The 19,433-nt window shown below is 28.9% G+C and overlaps 1 protein-coding gene and 1 pseudogene across 5 annotated transcripts in view; both read left to right on the top strand.

Moving 5' to 3' along the window:
* Positions 1-1,094: 1,094 nt before the first annotated feature.
* The window catches only part of LOC111031737 (tudor domain-containing protein 7-like), a 27,312-nt gene continuing 8,973 nt past the window's right edge, over positions 1,095-19,433 (top strand). Inside the window, exons 1-13 of one of the 5 annotated variants that reach the window (XM_022311805.1) lie at positions 1,095-1,205; positions 1,976-2,063; positions 3,658-3,756; positions 4,908-5,113; positions 5,923-6,036; positions 6,095-6,196; positions 6,625-6,666; positions 6,748-6,840; positions 9,302-9,370; positions 9,491-9,622; positions 10,930-11,010; positions 11,088-11,162; positions 11,786-11,854. In XM_022311805.1, coding sequence (XP_022167497.1) covers positions 3,672-3,756; positions 4,908-5,113; positions 5,923-6,036; positions 6,095-6,196; positions 6,625-6,666; positions 6,748-6,840; positions 9,302-9,370; positions 9,491-9,622; positions 10,930-11,010; positions 11,088-11,162; positions 11,786-11,854 — 1,068 coding nt within the window. In that variant the 5' untranslated portion in view covers positions 1,095-1,205; positions 1,976-2,063; positions 3,658-3,671. Of the gene's footprint in view, positions 1,206-1,649; positions 1,771-1,847; positions 2,064-2,093; positions 2,744-3,657; positions 3,757-4,907; positions 5,114-5,922; positions 6,037-6,094; positions 6,197-6,624; positions 6,667-6,747; positions 6,841-9,301; positions 9,371-9,490; positions 9,623-10,929; positions 11,011-11,087; positions 11,163-11,785; positions 11,855-19,433 lie in introns of those variants that run through there. The other 4 variants (XM_022311804.1, XM_022311807.1, XM_022311806.1 and 1 more) reach the window with 4 other exon arrangements.
* On the top strand, positions 11,865-17,828 carry LOC111031741 (annotated as a pseudogene).

Below are 19,433 nucleotides of genomic sequence, written 5' to 3'. Positions count from 1 at the left end.
ATTCAATTTTAAGATTATTTAAAGACATAGAAAACATTTAATTACGATAAAAAACCTTATTGATTTAGTTGAAAATCTTGTTTTGAGTAAAATTATATGTTTATTTTGTGATTTTAATTTTAATTTTCCGAATCTACAAACTAGATCCAATTTTCCACCAGGATTCAGGAACCAGCATTAATAATAAATATTGAAGCATGATTTCTTCTATAAAACGTGTAAACAAACACTTAACACAGAAAGAGAAACCTTGTAAAACCAATACATTCATCTTTCCTCCTAAATCCAAAACATTCAGACAAATTGTGCCAAAAGTTATAAAAATAGAGTATACCTAATCTATATTGTTAAGCAATATAACTTGAGCTACGAAAGTTATTAATTGAATACGCTTTTTGTAGATTATATTTCTTTGATTTTTTTTACCTATAGTAATAGTCACCAATCCAAATAGTGTACAATAAGTAGTTTAGGTACAGAAGGTACAGAAGGAGTACCCAGTTTTATAATTGGCTGGTACTCAAAAGCGGAGAGTTAATTGTAAATTTGTAGTTCGATTCCATTATTGGTTGATGATCGATTTGTCGAACACGTTTTCCCTAATTTTTTTTTTTTAAAGAAAAAATGTAAAAGACGGTTCGGAACAAATAGAACGTTTAATAGTAACTAGTAAGTTTTTAAAACTAAAATTTATAATATTGGGTTATTATTCATGAGATTTCACAATTGTCATTATGTTAAATTATGTTTAATTTTTAATTTTTTTAAAAACTCAAAAATTTGTTGGGTGTTAAAGTTTTACTACTACTTTAGTTCAACAGATCCAAAAGAATAAAAAATAATTAAAATCACCCAAGAATTTTATAATTTATTGAGATAATATCATCGATATTAAACTTATAGATCACGTCACTGATAGATAGCAGTACTAGAATATAAGAGTTCCCAGTCTTGTCAATAAGATCCAGATCAATATGATTACATAATGATAATTTTATCGAGTTACATAGGACTGTCTGCTTTGTATCATAAAACACTCAGATTTTTTTTTCCAATTTACTATTTAGCCATGTATAGACAATGTAGTTGTAGCATTGTAGTAATGTAGCACACAATGAATTGTCTTGTATTTTGGATTATCTGCAACAATGGTCAATTTAATTCGGTCCGAATATGCCAGCGACTGAGCAACATTCCTATATTTGGTAATTGGTATACAATCAGTATAAATTATTATGATAGTAATAATGTTAATAATAATAATAATAATAATAATAATAATAAAATATAGCAGCGCACACGTCTTGATAACCCACGGTAATAACCCGTGCCCATGATATAAATAACATATCTTGTTAACATTATTCTTAAGTTCTTAACTTTTTTGACGGTCAAGTCTTTCTATAGTTTGTAGGCATAACTGCATAAGTATATTAAGTCGATATAAATAATAATGTTACTGATAATTACAATTTTTTAATAATATAAATATGCAATTTAAATAACACCCAATTACCTCAATCAAATTTCGTGCCGATAATATGGGTAGACGTGTGACGTATTGCGCAGACACGTACCAAAATTGAACTTTTATGACCATACATGTTGTCTGTATTATGATCGGGCTCGAATCAACGTAAACGAGTGCAATCTTAGGTCATGGATAATGTTTGTCGGTTAACGGAACCATAGATAAGTATTAAGTATACTGAACGGAACTCGTTAATGCTTTTATGACTGGTATCTGGGGGTGGAATGTCTTGCCAACACGTATGCAATTAGTCTATAATAACTACACTGTCTACACTAAATCGTGATATTTTAAGTTATGTACTACACGTTTACAGTTATACAATTTTTGAGAAATACTTAATTATAGAAAAAAGATTAAGTAATTTACTCCAAAGCCACACGATCGTGCACCAGGGAGCGGTAACGTACGGTTCATTAGTGATATCAGTTTTCACTTTTTCAGTATTCAGTGAATGCACTACGAGCTACGACAGTATTCCGAATGCAGTGTTGCAGGCTGCAGTAGTGCGGTAGTGCAGTTTCCAGTTCCGGTATGTGCACGTATTCTTAATACTGTCTAATAAATAATAATAATAATAACAATATACAACATATTAATATAATACTTTATATTGTCGTAATATTATTGGGGCGCGTACTTTCACAGCGAGTTTCCCGGCATTCCCGGTGATAACTTTACTGTAGTCTGTAATACTTTACTTGTTGTATCTTTGGATGGTTCAATTAAAGCAGTAATCCAGTAAGACCACCGACTACTACTACTACTATTATACTATTATACTACAACTTAATACTAACAAAAATATTTATAATAATAACACATGTTCGATGTCTATACTCAATAGCAGAAAATACTAAAAATCGTTCGATGTAAGTACCTACTACTACCTAATTTCTATTCATTTTTTTTCTCCCGCGATTTCCCATTAGCAGTTTTCGTTTCGCACTCCGCCGGTCCATACATCTTGCAATTCGCTGAAATCCAATTAAAAATAGTTAAGTCCAATTAAACTTTGTCATTGTGCTCGTGTGCGAATGCGTGATATAGACTACAGAGTGACAGAGTGTTTGCATTTACCTACTTTGCTACCACTGACTATACTCAACTCATTCAACTAAACCAAAGTGTGATTGTGTGTGACGTGACTTCGTAAGTAGTCGTGCGGACGGCGTACGAACGACAAATATTTAAGTCGTGTTTCTCCTGTTGGTAAGTTATTATTTTCATTTATCTACATAGATTTTTGTGGTTTTTACTTAGTTTCCGTATCCATTTCAAAAGTTATTTAAGAACCTGGTTTGGATAGTCATCACACCTACAACTTACAATCGGACATGCATTCCTACAAAATAAATTTGAATATGTTTGCGATTGATATTTGATAACGTATATATACCATGTTTTTTAATTAAAAAAACATAGTATATCATAAAATACTTGAAATTTTTAACATAATAATACTGTAATTATTTACTATAATCATGATTTTGTATTGTATGTATATAGTATAGGCATGTAGTATAAATAATTCAATGATGATTAATAATTTAATTAATAAAATTGGTTTTAATGACGTACCGTCTTAAAGGTATCGTCTCGGGTCCCATCAAAACTCATATATTGTACATGCTAATTTGTATTAGTTGTCATGATGTTCTTATTATGACTATACAGATATAATGACTTATTTTTGATGAATTTAGATAAATTGCCTACCTATAAAATAACCACTGTATACATGGTCCATGTTACTGACCTTTTAACAATAATACATTTCAAGATAAGGAAAAATTGTAGACAATCTGTGTCAAAGAGTATGTTGCTATTTATAACACAAAATCAAAATAAAATTTTTATGGAGTAGAAACAAAAATACCATACTATTTTTATAAAAAAATTGTAGAAAAAAATTAACGGTATGTTTTTAATGTGTAATGACCAGTTATGACTTATGATTTAATTATAATAATATAATGTATATTGTTTTGTAATAACTTCTTAAATTTTGGTTTCTATGACTTAGATAATATGAACTATTTTGTCTTTAGAACCAGTAATGAGTTTTACTGTAATTCATCGCCACATGTGTATTGTGTATGCTATAAAATATTTTTTATTCTCAGAACAAATCAGAAAAATGGATGACTTGGATTCAGTAATACTCAACTTAAAGGCTTGTCTAATATCTACCAAAGGTGGAATACAATTAAGTCAAATAGAAAGTAAGTTTTTGGAAAAATGTTTATATAATTAATTTTTACAGTTATAAGGTCAGAAAGGAGTGTGGGCATGTGACAGATTCTCCACATAACTACAGTTAGTAGTTTAGCGGATACATCTACCCTGGATACATCCTCTTAAATCTTCTAAAAGTATAATAACATAAAATTGGTTAGGCTAAAAACAAAATTTGCCATGTTGTGTGCTTGAAATACAAATTTTTTTTTTAAAAATTGAATAAAATAAGTCAAAATATTTTGAAAATGTAATCAAGTATATGAATTGATGAAATAAACATATGGTATAAATTTCAAGTGTACAGTTTTTGAAAATAAGAAAATCACTACATGAGAAATGAGAAATCAAGTGAATATCCAACGTTGTACAAATTTTAATTCACAAAAATTTATTTTGACTTTCCAGTATAAATTTTTTTTCTAATAAATGTAGGCAAACTCATAAGGAATCTTGTACTAATTTTTAAAATCTTAGTAATAAAAAGGAAAAAGTTTTTCCAATTCTAACTCAAAATAATTTGTAATTTTATTATAATTCTAAATTCAAACGCTCATAAACAAATATTGTGGATTTACACTTTAATTTTTTTTTAATTTCTACTCACAAATAACTTATGATGAACCTTGTTTTCAAGTTTTTTGCCCTCTCAAATTTTTATCGACATTAGTTAAAAATAAATAAATAATAATTGAAAAATTTAATGTGCCTATAAATAATTCAACATGAGTCAAAATATTTTGAAAATGTTGTGTTTTATAAAAAATGCAGATGTAAACATTTAGTTAAAATTTCATGTATTCACTGTATTTTTTTTTAGAGTTGCATCAAAAACCAAATTTGAATTTTTGGAAAATCATTTTTCTGTGAAAATTTCCATTTTTCTTTTAATGTTTTGGTTTGTTCCTATTTGCCGTTTTTGAAAATTTTTCAATTTTCTCTCCCTAAAGTTCCAACTAGATTTACTTTCTTATCTGAAAAGATAATGTAGAAGAAAATCCAAGCACTTTTACTGACCCGAAAGGTGATTACTGACATCACACAAAAAAAACAAAAATAACATATCATTGTAAAATCAATACATTCATCACTCCGCTCAGAATCTAAAAAAACTAAAATGATCTTGTTTACTGTGCAGATGAATATTTTAAAGTAACTGGCGAACGAATTCCATTCAGGCAATTGGGATTTTCATCATTAGAAACCCTATTGCAATCCTCTGGAAAGTTTATAATTAAAAACAATGGTGGAGGTGCAATTGTGCAAGCGTTAGCTACTAGTAAAACACAACATTTGACGGAGCTTATCAAAAAACAGAAATCAAAACCACCAAAAAAGAAACCAGTAAGTGCTTATTCAAATAAATAAATTTATTTAAGATCTAACAATAAGTTTAATATGGTATGTTTAACATGTAAGTGTGAATTTTTTTATTTTACATTTTACATCTAAAGGTTAAATGGTAAAAAAGGTACTAGATGAGGAAAATCATTTTAAATAATTAAAAGTATATGCAGGAATCTAATTTGTTACATAATGTATTTTAAAATATCCAGGAAAAGAGGAGGGATTCCAAGGGGATTCATGATTTCTGACATATCAGATACAGTAACTAATTTTCAACGGTTTACTTTTTATTACAATAATACAATATTATTATATGATTAAGTTCATTGTTTTCATTTCGTAAAGGGATATTTTTGATTTCTACATACATACTCTATCTAACCATGTCAACTATGATAAGGTAAATTTATTCTACCTTTCCTCTAATCATATCACACCTATCTTTTTTCACTGATCAATCTTTTTGAAAAAATACCTTATTTCTAATCCTTGTAAAACCATTTGGAAACAATTCTCTCAATCAATTGAAAACAACATCTGTTTGAAAACTCCCTCTGATATTGACTCTGTAATCTAGGCTTTCACTAACACAAAAAAAAACCTTAATGTTTCAATTATTATTTAACAAAACATTATTACTTATTGAATTAGTATAAATTATTCTGCTATCAAAAACTAAAGTATTTTATTTTAAATTATTCTCCAAGAAGGTATTAATGGGCCCCACTGAACCATGTTCATGTGGGGGTTCATGAATTCACAATTTGAAATATGAGTTCTTTAAGTAAAATTTATTAATTTTTTAGTTTACAGGTTTTAAAAATGCTCCTAGAAAAATTGTTTCTTCAAACACGTATAACGGGTATGCCAGACCTAATAATTATTCTAGACAAGGAAATAATGGCTCAAATTATGGACCTGTAAGTCTTAAATTTATAAAATATTAACTATATTCAAAATGTTTTTTTTTATTTTTAGCCAAGAAACAACTATCAAGGTACTTCTGTTCCTAATTACACCAATAACAGTCAAAATAAAACACAGTCATCATATAGTGATAACAGACCTATTAGATTCAATGTATGTATACATTTAATATATTATTTAATAGCAATAAGACCTTCAATTCAAAGTTTTTCTATCATATTATCTTGGATGTTCAACTTTGCTACTAGAGTATGTAATATTTTAATTACATACTCCATTGTAATGCTGAAGTTTATAGAATGTTATATATAGAGAGTTATTTATAGGATTGTGTTTATATTAGATTTTATAATATAATTGTAAACGTAAGATAATGTCTAATATTTAAAAAATATACTCTAAAGTGTATAGTTACTATTTTTTATATTTTAGTGAGTTAAAATATTTTTTTTAATGTAAATTTTATTGGTGTTAATTTATTTTTATTAAATTTATTTCATATTTTATGCTCATGTTATTTCTTAAGATAAATATGAGATGTAACTTGATTATTGTTTACACAGTGATACTTTTTTTTTTAGAACTATGAGCCAAAAACATTTGATCAGAATAATTACAAAAAGGTAAATGGAATCAATTATTTTTCTAGGTAATAAAATATTTTTTTCATACAGTCACTTAATAATGTTATTTGTCTATTTTAGCCTCATTATCCCATGGATAACTATAGTAATAATACCAGGAACTATAATGGAAACGTTCAATTAAAATCTGATGTATGTTTACCTGAAACTAAAGTAAGACACAATCTTAATTATAATAACTAAGCTGTGACAAATATCACTTCTGCAACTAATAAAAAAAATATACAAATTATGTATTTTTTTTATCATAGATCTTTTTAGGATTTAAGTTTTGTTGGTATTTTGTAGCGGTAGTTCTATTATTTTTTTTAGTAGCTTTTCTAAGACTGGTAAAACTTTTTAATGAAATAAAAAAAACTACTGTTAATTTAACTTTAACCAAACCTTTAAATCATTTTTTAATGCAATTATCTATATGCATTTTTTATTTTAGTTATTACTTATGTTTTTTACTGGAAGGAAACAGATTCATTTCTCACTCTTTGAATATATTATCACCTGTAATGTAGCACGATTGCATTTCATTTTATATTCTTAGCGAAGCGATAAATTGATTGATTGTACAATGATGGGTGTTTTTAGATTCTGAGCGGAGAGATGAATGTATTTATTTTACAATGATTAATGCCTTTTTATTTATTTATTTTTTTGTGTATGTGTACAACATAATATGTCGAAATAATGCTTTGATTTACAACTTGAGTACCATGTTCGATGGAAAATTGAATTTAGTTGGTGCATTGGGGAAGTCAGAACCCAGCAGTTTTCAAAAGCACCGTTAAAAACCAAAAAAAATTGAAAATCGTGAATTTTTACACAAAGCTGATTTTTGTCAAAATCAATTTTCATTTTTGGTGTAATTCTTAAAGGAATTACTGTAGATTTTATGGTTTGATTATACCAACTTATATACCAACTTATTGCCTAAATGATTAAAATATGTACCAAAAAGTATAAAATGAAAGAAATATGTGCTAAAAGCAAAAAAACTTCAAAATATGCATTTATATGCAGAATGAGATTATATGACTAGCTTTGTCTTAGCCTAAAACTTATTTTAATTTTAATTTACACCATATGTTTATTTTATCAATTTATGTACTTGATACAATTTTCAAAATATTTTGACTTGTTTTGAGCTATTTACGGACATTTTTAGTTTTTTTTTTTATAAATGTCAATAAAATTGTATTTGTTGTGTCAAAATATTTAAAATGTAAGGTTCATTACATTGGTAAAATTTTGTTTTATAAGCATTTAAAGTTCAAATTGTACATATTTAAACCAAATGATGGTTCTAGTTATTTTGTTATAATTTAAAATTATCATTTGTGAGTACTAGATACTTCTAGATAGGGTAGGGAGTAGTTATTTTATTCTATTTTATACACACAATGGCATTTTAAAATGCAATTTTTTCGGCAAAAAATAATGTAACCTGTAATTGCACTAATGCCCATTAGTAAAATAAGTCACAATAATATCATGGAATATACCAAGTAATATAGGCTGATAATCGTTTTTTGTATATTATTTTATGTCATTGAATTCAAATTCTAAACTAACCATTACATTGAGTGAACCACTTATATCATCCAGTTGCTCACTTTTTTCATTTTGCTATTTTATAAATATTTTTTATTACATTCAGTTAAATATGTAAACAGAGTCAATGCATCATTTTCTTACCTAACAAGTTTTTTTTAAATAAAGTTATTCACATTTTTTCATTAATTTTTTGAGTGGAATTATGGCGTTCATCTAACATTATGTACAATCATTTTTTGTTCCTTTTTCTATCTGTGTGTAAAATGATTTTTTTGTTTTCATCAATGCACTTAAGTATTATACTATATTATAATTAGATTGTAACATTTTTCAGTATCCCAGACTTGATTTAAGTAAGTCAAGATTGTTTTTAGTTGTTTAGTCATTATCTTGTTTGAATTGATTGACAGTACATCATCAGTAAATTTAATACAATTATAATATGTAATAGTGGAATATGATAGCTCTTCTGTTTTATCTGTTATTATCATTTGTCAAAATGTTGGGGGATGGCATCCCTCCACTTATTTTGAGCCACTTCGACCACTGGTTATCATATTTTTAAAATTAAATAAGTGCTTAAACATTTAAAATCATCAATACTATTAACATTTTTAACTTAAAAATTTCTAATAACTTAAATTTAAAATATTTAAATTGTTCTCAATACAAATTCAATTAATTAAATATTTGAAGAAATTCCAAGTTAATTGAAAAATTAAAAAAATGTTGCTGTTTATTTTTATTGAGCGTATACACATCGGATTTTAGGCCATTAGTTATTACTTCTTAGTATACAATTGTTTTGTAATAGGCTTACATTTAATTAAGGCTTAAATTACGTTATAAAAATTAATTTCCTTTAGGAAATTGATGATAATGTTGTTTGATAGGAGATTTGGTTGTAAGGCTTCACTTAACTGGTATGGTATGTAGTGTTTTCTTGAGTCTGTGTACATTAAACATTCAGTTATTATATGTTTGATGGTGAACTCTTGTTGTTCCTTTTATATAAAGTTATATTTATAGGTAAATTTTAATTTTTAGTATTTTTCTGTTATTATAGACTTTAAATAATCTATCCAACGATAATAGAAAAGATGAGGTAAAATCAAAATCAGTTCTAATTCCAAATGTAAGTGAACATGAAATATATTAAAGTACAGAGTGAAAATTTTTGTGAATAATATTTTTGCATTTTTCAACATACATATACTACAATAATTAATTCATTGTTCAATGATTTTTTAATTAGGAAACAAATTCATTGAATGAAAACACCAAATCTTATAATAAATTAGAACAAATTCCACTTACTAGCAGTTGCAGTAGCTTAGAATCAACATATAGTTCTAGTTCTGCTAGTTATAAACCTAAGCATACATCAGTAAGTTTTAAATTTTTTACTTTGTTAGTTTTTGTTATATTTATTAAATTTCCATTTTAAATTAAGTTTTTATTTAATTACTTTTTGAATACCAAACAAATAAATGTGTTATTGCTTTACAATGTTTCTAATTTGTTATCTTTTATCTATATGCCGTATTATAAACATATAAAGAGGATGAATTAGTAAATATTGTTTTGATAATACACCATCAATTAAGAAATTTGTTTATCAAATAATTATTTTATCTAAATGGCACTATTTAAGATTATTGATAAACAAACATTAGAAATCTAAGCAATATGTAATTATTGGACATTGTTATACTCATTCTAATTTTTTTGTCTATAGAATCCGTGTTAATAATATTGTAGCTTTGAATTTTTATGACTACAGATAAAATATTTTGAACTAAAAGTTACTAAATTTTAAATTCTGATCTTATAACAAATAATAAAATAGGAGATTTTTTTGAGATGTTCAAATATGGTCATTAAATGTGATTTAACACTAAGGCCAGTGTCATTATAAAGAAGTTCTACTACATTAAAATAGTAATAAGTGAACATATTTGATAATATATTTTGCAGAATAATTTGTCAAGTATATTCCCCATAATTTTTATCTTCAATTCATTCAAATTCTGATTTTTGGAATATTAGACTTAGGAAGCATATTTTAAGATTTGTTTATACTATTTCAAGAGTATATATACCAAATTCTAGAACCTTAATGGAAACTACTACTTTTTATTTTTAAATCATTGAGTAGATAATAATCTAAAAATGTTTGGTTTTCAAAATTCAAACTTGTAGTTTTTGAGTTATAAACTATGTTTTAAGGATGGTTATATTCGTTAATAATAGTTTAATATAAAATATAGAAAATATGTCAATATTTGATAGTTATTATAATATAAACTTTTTGATAAAATGTTCATCACATCATTTAATAGAGTTTTAATTTTTCTTTTTATGTAGCAAAATATAAATTTATTATTTTTTGGTTTTTGTTTATTATGTTTAAACTATTATTTATGTGTCTGTTATTATTATATAATAATGATAATTTATCATAGTGACCTAATAGCCATTAATAGTTTAATAATAATAAATATTGGTTGATAATACATAAGTGTATTTTGACACTACCTTTGTAATGGTTATTGTAATAATTTAGTTATAACATTATGAAGACATTTAGTATGTTGATGTAATTAATAAAATAATATCAAAGAAAAAATTGGTTATATAAGACTGTTAAGGTACATTTTGATTTTTACTTACTATAATTTTCGTTTGTTTCAGCTGGACAAATTTCGAATTGGAGATACAGACAATATAAATAACAAAGATACAATTACTACAAAAAATCACATGAACATGCAGGTAATTAGATTACTTAAATATATTGTCAAGCTTCTATTAAAAAAATGTTGTTTTCATACTATTTTTTTTTTATCCAGGAGAATAATGGTGAATTTAAGAAATCATCACACCAACATAAACCTATTCAGAAGTTGCCATCAATACAAAACATGGTAAATTTATACTATTATTTATATTTATGCATATTAATAATTTACTAATTTGACTACTTTTATTAAATTTAAAAATAACACTTCATTCTATTCAATGCCACATTAAACTATTAAATTAACACTAGCAGCCATCATGATCAGAATTATTTTTTTCTCTTATAAATTGGCATTCACAATTATATTTATTTAAATTACAGTAAGAATGTTGATAAATATTTTTACATCTTATAAATATCTATATACCTAATGAACTAAATTTCATGTTTATCACAATCACATACTATCTGTTAATTGAAGGACTGGTTCTTAGAATTCCTATTCATTCCATAATTCAATGCTAAAAAAGATTATCCTTATAACGTAAGAACTATCGGTTCAAACTATGGTTACTTTTTGTGATTAAATAATGAACATCTTATAATATCAATTAAATTTAAACTTTTAATACTTTATCAACCTACATCTCATCACTGGTTTTTTTTGATCCTATAGATTAATTTATTTTCATAAATATGCTAAAACTTTTGGTATGATATAAGTTGGTAATCAAAATTTAAATTATTGATATTTGTATAGTATAATAAATTATAATATAGCTACATTATCTTTATCATAATTTACAGCCTATTAAAATATCTACTGCGCAAAGTAGACTTGAAAAATATCCTAAAAAATGTGAACAACAAATTACGGTGAGTAGTTTTTTTACTATATAATATGTTAATAAATTAATCAAATTATTCAAATGATATCATTTTTATAATAATAGATTAAGTCTTTAAATTCTTGATTGTAGGTATATTGGTTCTGAGTTTAGAGACAAATATAGTACAAAACATAGTTTTTGATCTATTTTCAAAACTAAATTACTTTTACTTAAATAATATATGTTGGTATAATAGTAGTATTTCTTTAACCAAAAAATGTTTCTTCTTTAATGTAGGGTAGTATCAGGGTACAACCTCTTACCAGTATTCAGTACACAGCGGTATTTTGAGAAGTATGAAATCACTATACTTACACAGCAGCGAAATTAACCTAAAATAGCCCATAAGCAACCTAAAACCTACACATTTACAAATAATCATTTTTATTAATTTTTATAAAATTAAATTTTTTCATGAGCATTTTTTTTCGGGGTCTAAATTTTCGAGGTATTGACCTGAAAACCTGCAGTTTTAACACTCACTCTATACTTTAATGATTCTATCCGTACGACCATACGTGTTTACTAGTTCAATCAATTTTCATCGAACCAGGAAAATACCCATAAGTTGTTACTTGTTCCACGCCCATGATTGTAATAATATAAAATTGTTAAATTAAATTTGCAAAAAGAATTACAACATTTAAAATTCAGCAGGCAGCACGCAGCGCCACCTGTCATTTACTTTTCACTCACACAGAGCGCTTGCTGTAATTTCCAGCACCATGAAGAACTCAATTTGGTATTCGCCTTATATGGCGATGGGCAACCTGTATGGTATATCTTAAATCGTGATTACGATATAAACCTTTTCCCATAATTACTACACCGTCAGATATGGTTGTTGACGATTCTACGGTCACCGATAAGTTATCGGTGATAACACTATTGGGTCAATTAATTCTAATCTCTCGGTTTCTATGTCGACAGTCTATTCCCAATGGCCCTAATGTCATTAAAAACCCATTACAATGTAATACACAATCTTTTTCGTCCGACTATATTGGTCCTATCCTTATTCTTGTCGAGAGTATTGATGCGGAAAAAAATCTGGTTAAATGGCACCTAGTATGGGCAGCCAAATTTTTTTCAGGCATCACCAATATTAAACCAGCTGGTTTCAAAAAGTCAAGATTACTTTCGACTCCATTGAAAATGGTAATTTATGTTTGCATTCCGCCTTCTTAGCGGGTCATTGTTTCAGTGCCAGTATCTCGTCGAATCTCATTTATTCTTTTGGTGTAATTTAAACTGGATACTGACTTCTCCGAAGCCGATTTCCATGAAGGCCTATCTTCGCTCTTTCAAATTGAAATCTTCAGACGTATTGTAGTCAAGAAGGATGGCATTATTACTCCCACTTGCCTGGTTGAATTCAAATTTATTTCTCCTAGACTACCTTAACACATTACTGTATTCAATATGATTTTTGAAGTCTCTCCAAGTGTTCGTTCTCCAGTTCAGTGCAACCATTATCTCCGTTTTGGCCATACCCAAAAATGCTGTCGCAGTGATCCCAGGTGCAGGTGTGGAGGCGTCAAACACTCCCTAGTCGATTGCCCCACCATTTCTGCCACCGATCCATCTTGTCTATTTTGTCATCTTTCCCACTTGGCCACTGATCGCAGCTATCACTAGTGGTCTGTTCAGAAGGAAATTAAGAAGATTATGGCCATCGAAAACATCTCTTATCAGGATGCAGTCCTTAAAAAAAAAAATTAATATTCTTTTTCAGCTTTTAAGTATTCAGATGTATCAATTAGACAGCCTCCTGTCTTTAATTCAACGGTGCCTAAACCCACTCGTTACGTAGAGGATTATCCTAATCTCAACGACAGTCATCACTTTTTTAACTCCAAAAAGTTTAAAGCCAAATCTCGTCCATTACCCCTCATCAAAAGCAATTTCCCTCCTCTTTCTAGGTCGTGCTATTTCCCCCTAACGGAAGCTATTTAAATCATTCCTCATTGCAGGCTCAGACCCCCGGTAACAATGTTACTGATTTCTCTTGGGTTCATTCCCTATACAATATTTTAGCAGATGCTCTTATCAACTCTCCCACGTTGTCTTCGCCTTTTTCCCCTTTCGCTCTCCAATCCTTTATTGAATCTTCCTTATCGTTCCTCACACGAAAGATAGTTAGTTCTCTCCCAATGGCTAACTCCCAAAAGTCCTATCAATTTGATCAATCCTATTAATATCCTTCAATGGAATGTTAGAAGCTTAACTGCCCGCCTTCCCACTCTACATTATGTACTTTTCAGCAATAAATGTTATGGCCCTCCTTTCGGAAATCTGGCTATTACCTGCTCGCTCAATTAATATTCCTAATTATGCCAGTTACAGATCAGATCGCCAAGATGGTTATGGCGGTGCCGCAGTTTTAATTCACAACTCTCTTAGGTCAAGGCCAGTCACTATTGTTGAGGCCATCTGTAAGAGTTTTCTAAATTTTAAAACAGATATCGTCGGTGCTGAAGTGTTCGTCCCGAACTCGTCCTCATTCTTAACTATATGGTCTTGCTATATTCCAAGCGATTCTGCTGCGGTCTGGGATTCGCTTTTTAATCTCGTCCAACGTAATTCCTTTCTGGGTGATGACTTTAATGTTTTCCATCCCGCTTGGGTCTTGCTTTTGTCATCACATTACAGCAACCTCATTTATGACTCAATTAGTTCCCTAGGTCTCTGTATTCTTAACAATGGTTGTCCTACTCATGTTGGGCGGCTTGGTTCTCCGGATTCTGGCATTGATCTCTCTTTTTACTCTCCCGATCTCATTTGGTCTTAATCTTGGTTCGTCCTCGATGATCCTCATGGCAGTGATCACTTCCCCATATTGGTGTCCGTAACTGCCTGTAACCATTTCCGTAGTACCAAATCGACTGCCTCTTTTCAAAATCCTATTGATGAGTCACGTTGTACCTTTAATCTTAAAAGGCTGATTGGACTTCCTATTCTCATATTATTCAAGATTCGATTTCATCCATACCTACTAATCTCCCTTTATATGACTCATTTTCTACCTTCTCGGAGATCGTTAACAGTGCTGCTAAACAATTCATACCAGTTAAAAAATCGAATCCTAAATCTTTTTCTTCCTCCCCTCCTTGGTGGAACAATGCATGTTCCGAGGCAATCAAGATCAGGTCCCAACTATTTAACATTTTTCGTCGTTCTGTTTCGATGATTGATTTTCTTAATTATCAAAATTGTTTTGCAGCTACTACCCTTACCTTAAAAAATGTTAAAGAATAGCTTGGAAAAATGTTGTTCTAGCTACAACCCTTTAACTTCTACGCATGTTCTATGGTTTATAGCTAAACCTTTCTAAAAAGTGTGTCTCCCCATCTCGCTGGCCTACCAACGACGGCTGGTTCCATGATTTTTGCTCCAAGGTTGCTACTTGTTACGTCCCTACATCATCTGAGTCTATTCTTCCTTTTATCCACAAACGCCTCTTTCCCATGTTCTTACTAATCCTTTCACAATATCTAAATTAAACTATGCTATTTCTTCAAGACATTCAATAGCTTCTGGGCTTGATAATATTTCACCGTTAATGTTGAAACGTCTACCTTCCTGTGCTCTTGATTTCCTACTTAATGTGCTAGATTACATCTTGTCTATCAACGGAATTCCATTATCTTGGACTTCTTATAAAGTTATTCCTATTCTCAACCAAATTCTAATACGGCTTTTCGTCCTATTGCTCTTTCCTCTGCACTTTGTAAATCTTGAGAATATATATATAACTCGGCTTGATTGGTAGTTGGAATATTATTCCATTTTACCACCCAATCTATTTGCTTTTAGGAAAGGCATGAGCACCATGGAATGCATTTCCACATTTATTGGCAATATCTATCACTCCTTTAATGTTAAAGAATATTTTGTTGCCACTTATGTAGATATTCGTGGTGCCTTTGATTCTGTTAATATTCCTACTTTAGTTTCCATACTTTCCTCCATTGGTTTACCTCCCACCTGCTGTAATATTATTCTCTTCTTGTTCTCTAATATGAGTATTTTTTAATTCCCCTTTCGGGTCACAATAAACACGTACTACTTTTTCCGGTCTCCCGCAAGGTAGCCTTAGGTAGGCCTTAGTCTGATACTCTTCAATATTTATATGATCACAATAATTGCAAATCACCTTTCCAGTGTAGGCTATAATTGCCTTATTTATGTGGATGATATTGTTGTCTCCTCTTCTAATGAAGTTCTCGAGCTTGCTCTTGAATCCCTTAATCTCCCTCTCTTTGAACTCAATAATATTTGTACCGACCTATTCTTTTCTGTCGCCTATGATAAATGTAAATCTGTTATTTTTACTGGACGTAGATATTTTAATCCCCCGAATGTGTATTTTGATAACAATGTTATTCCTTTTGTAGATAATACTACCTATTTGGGTATTACTCTTTATCCCAAAATACGCTGGCCATCTCACATATCACTCATCTCTTTTGACTCTCGTTGGGCTAATTTTCTTAGGGCTATTACTGGTAATTGGTGGGGCTCTCATCCTACGGATCTTCTGTTATTTTATATATTATACGTTCCAAATTCGACTACAGCTTTTCCCTCTTTGGTTCAGCATCGAAAATTGGAAAAGACTTATTACAATTCAAAGCTCTTGCTTAAGTTGCATCATGGGCTATTTTGATCTTCTCGCCTCCCAGCTATAGAAGCAGAATCTTGTGCCCTCCTCTCAATATTAAAATATATCACTGGCTTGCAGGCAAGTTTCTTCTCAAATCCCTATCTCTCTAATTGTCCTATTTTCGATTCCTTTTACCCTTTGTTCCTTACTTGGCATTATGTTTCTAAGTATCTCCCTATTCTCGCATTGACTGCTAATTCTATTTCACCATTCCATCAATATATTGTTCTAATTAATTCTAAACTTCCTATGTATGGGAATAGATATGAGTCTTTACTCTACGCATGTTTATATAGCTGACTTTTTCCCAGGTTTTTCCTCTTTTGATTTAAGGAATTCTTCTTCCGTAGTTATTAACAATATTTTTTCTGATTTCATTGAATGCAATTTTCCAGATTTCATTGTTATTTACACTGATGGTTCCGTTTCCCCTTTATCGGCAGGTTTCTCTTTCTACATTCCTGAGCTATACATTTCATGTACAAGTAATTTACCCCCTTCCTCATCTTCTCTCACAGCTTAATGCTTCGCCGTTGTGGAAGCGCTAAATTTTATTTCTACCTTTCCGTATAAAAAGTTTCTAATTCAATGTCTTGTCTCCAATCTCTTAATTCCTATACTTTTAATTCCAACTTATCTCCTTTAATTCTCTGTATTAAATCTATTATTTTTGGTCTTGGTCAATCAAGCTCTAACATTCAATTTCTTTGGATTCCTAGTCATGTAGGAATTCGCGGCCATAAGACTGCTGACTCCTTAGCTAAATCCTCCTCAGACTTTATTAGTCCTTCTTTTTCCTTAATTCCTTGGTCAGATTTTACTCCTCCCCTACGACGTCATGTTTCCACTCTTTGGTCCATCTATTGGAATAACCTACCTGCTAACTTTGCCCCAAAACTTAAATCTATTGTTCCTAATATTGGAACTGATATCTGGTTCAAAAATGCATCTCTATCCAGATCATACATCATACAATTCAATCGTTTACGTATTGGACATTATATTTTACCCTCCCATGCCTATAAATTAAACTTAAATGATTCCCCCTTTTGTACTCTTCACTTGGACGAATGTCTCTGCGATTTATTTCGATCCTTTTCGATTGCCCCTTACTCTCTATAAAACGTTCTCATTTAATTTCTTCTCTCAATTCCTTAAACGTCCCATTCAATCTCCCCTCTATTTTAAATTCAAAATCAGAACATGTTGTCACTATAATTGTTTCTTTGATCTAGGAGGCTGGCTTTGTCATTTGACTTTTATTTTATAATATATACATTTATATTTATATTTATTTATTTATTTGTTTATTTATAATTTTTAATTTCGTTTTCTTTTTTTTTCTTTCTTTCTGTATGATGTAATTTTATTTGATGTAAGGTATTTAATTATTGAGCTAAAATTTTTTATAAAGGCTAATAAAAAAAAATAAATCAAAATATTGGTGACCCATAAATAAATATATTTTTGCGATATACAAAGATTTTGATTTTTTTTTTTTATTAGCCTTCATAAAAAATTTTAGCTCAATAATTAAGTATCTTACATCAAATAAAATTACATCATACAGAAAGAAAGAAAAAAAAGAAAAGAAAATTAAAAATTATAAATAAACAAAAGATTTGTTAGCAAAATAAAACACTAACATAAAAACGTAAACCTCCCCCCACTGTTATAAAGTTATCGCGACTATCAAATAGTGCCAACTGTAAGGTCACAAGTTCATGAGTATATACCAGCTATTATGAGTAAACTGACAATTGACAACAGTACAACCTTTCGTACAAGAAAAATGTAAATACAATTTGTTTGGCTAATGAGTAATTATTAAAATGTGTTTTTATTCATGTTTTTATCATCAAAAATAGTTTAATAGCTATCTATAATAGCTACCAGCTAGTAGGATTAATTAATATAGGGCTGAGGGCTTGTAACTTGTAGCTCTTAAATATTACCAAATATGCACTAAAATGTACAAAATATGCATTTAAAAATGATTATTTCTTCTTAAAAAAATAAGATTATTTTTATGATTTTTAAATTTAAATTTTGATGTCTGCGACCGACGTCCCCGTGACGCATATCGATAATATTTTATGCAGTGAAGAATTTCTGTCCATAAATAAAGTTAATAACCATAAAATAAATCTAATCGGCAAACCTCGAGACGTATTTCTAGAAAAAAACATGAGTGTGGGAACAGTCAACAACCATATTAATATGATCAACATTTTAAATTCAACATTATTTTGGTTGTATATTAAACATTTAAATGAAATAAAAAATAAAATTAATAAAATTATAAAATGATAAATTATTTAGTATTGCATCTTAAAGTACAGAATGGCTTAAAATCAAAAAAATTAAAATTTCACAACTACTTTTTTTCAACATGAAACGTTTTATTTCCTACTCGGCTAATTTTGGGATTGTTCAAAATAAATATGCAAATGCTACAAATTCTCTGTCCTATAATGATAATTTAGAAAAATAAATAAATATTTATTTTATAACCAATGCTGCAGTAATGATGTTACAATAAATCCATAGTTCGTAATCTATGGTAATCATAAATCCCATTTTCTTAACATGATCATTCTGCTTAAAATATATGATATTACCATATCAAATAATAATAACATAATATCTTTTATCCATAATATATTATAGAAAACACACTTTCTATACCCACCAGTGGCTCACTAATGTTTGATATCGTGTGGGAGGCTATGCCCCCCCTTAATCTGGAATTTTACCGACACCGCAATAGTAGTGCTTGCTGGCTATATATTTATGTTCTCCATTGGGTATTATTATTAATTTATGACCATTAATTACTATAGTACCTATACCTATAAGATTTAAATAGTTTATTATTGATAGCTAAATATAAATAAAC

This window comes from Myzus persicae, unplaced genomic scaffold, assembly GCF_001856785.1.
Source record: "Myzus persicae strain clone G006 unplaced genomic scaffold, MPER_G0061.0, whole genome shotgun sequence".
Taxonomy (NCBI): Eukaryota; Metazoa; Arthropoda; class Insecta; order Hemiptera; family Aphididae; genus Myzus; species Myzus persicae.
The sequence above is the reverse complement of the archived record's forward strand: the minus strand, read 5'-3'. Positions and strand labels throughout refer to the sequence as shown.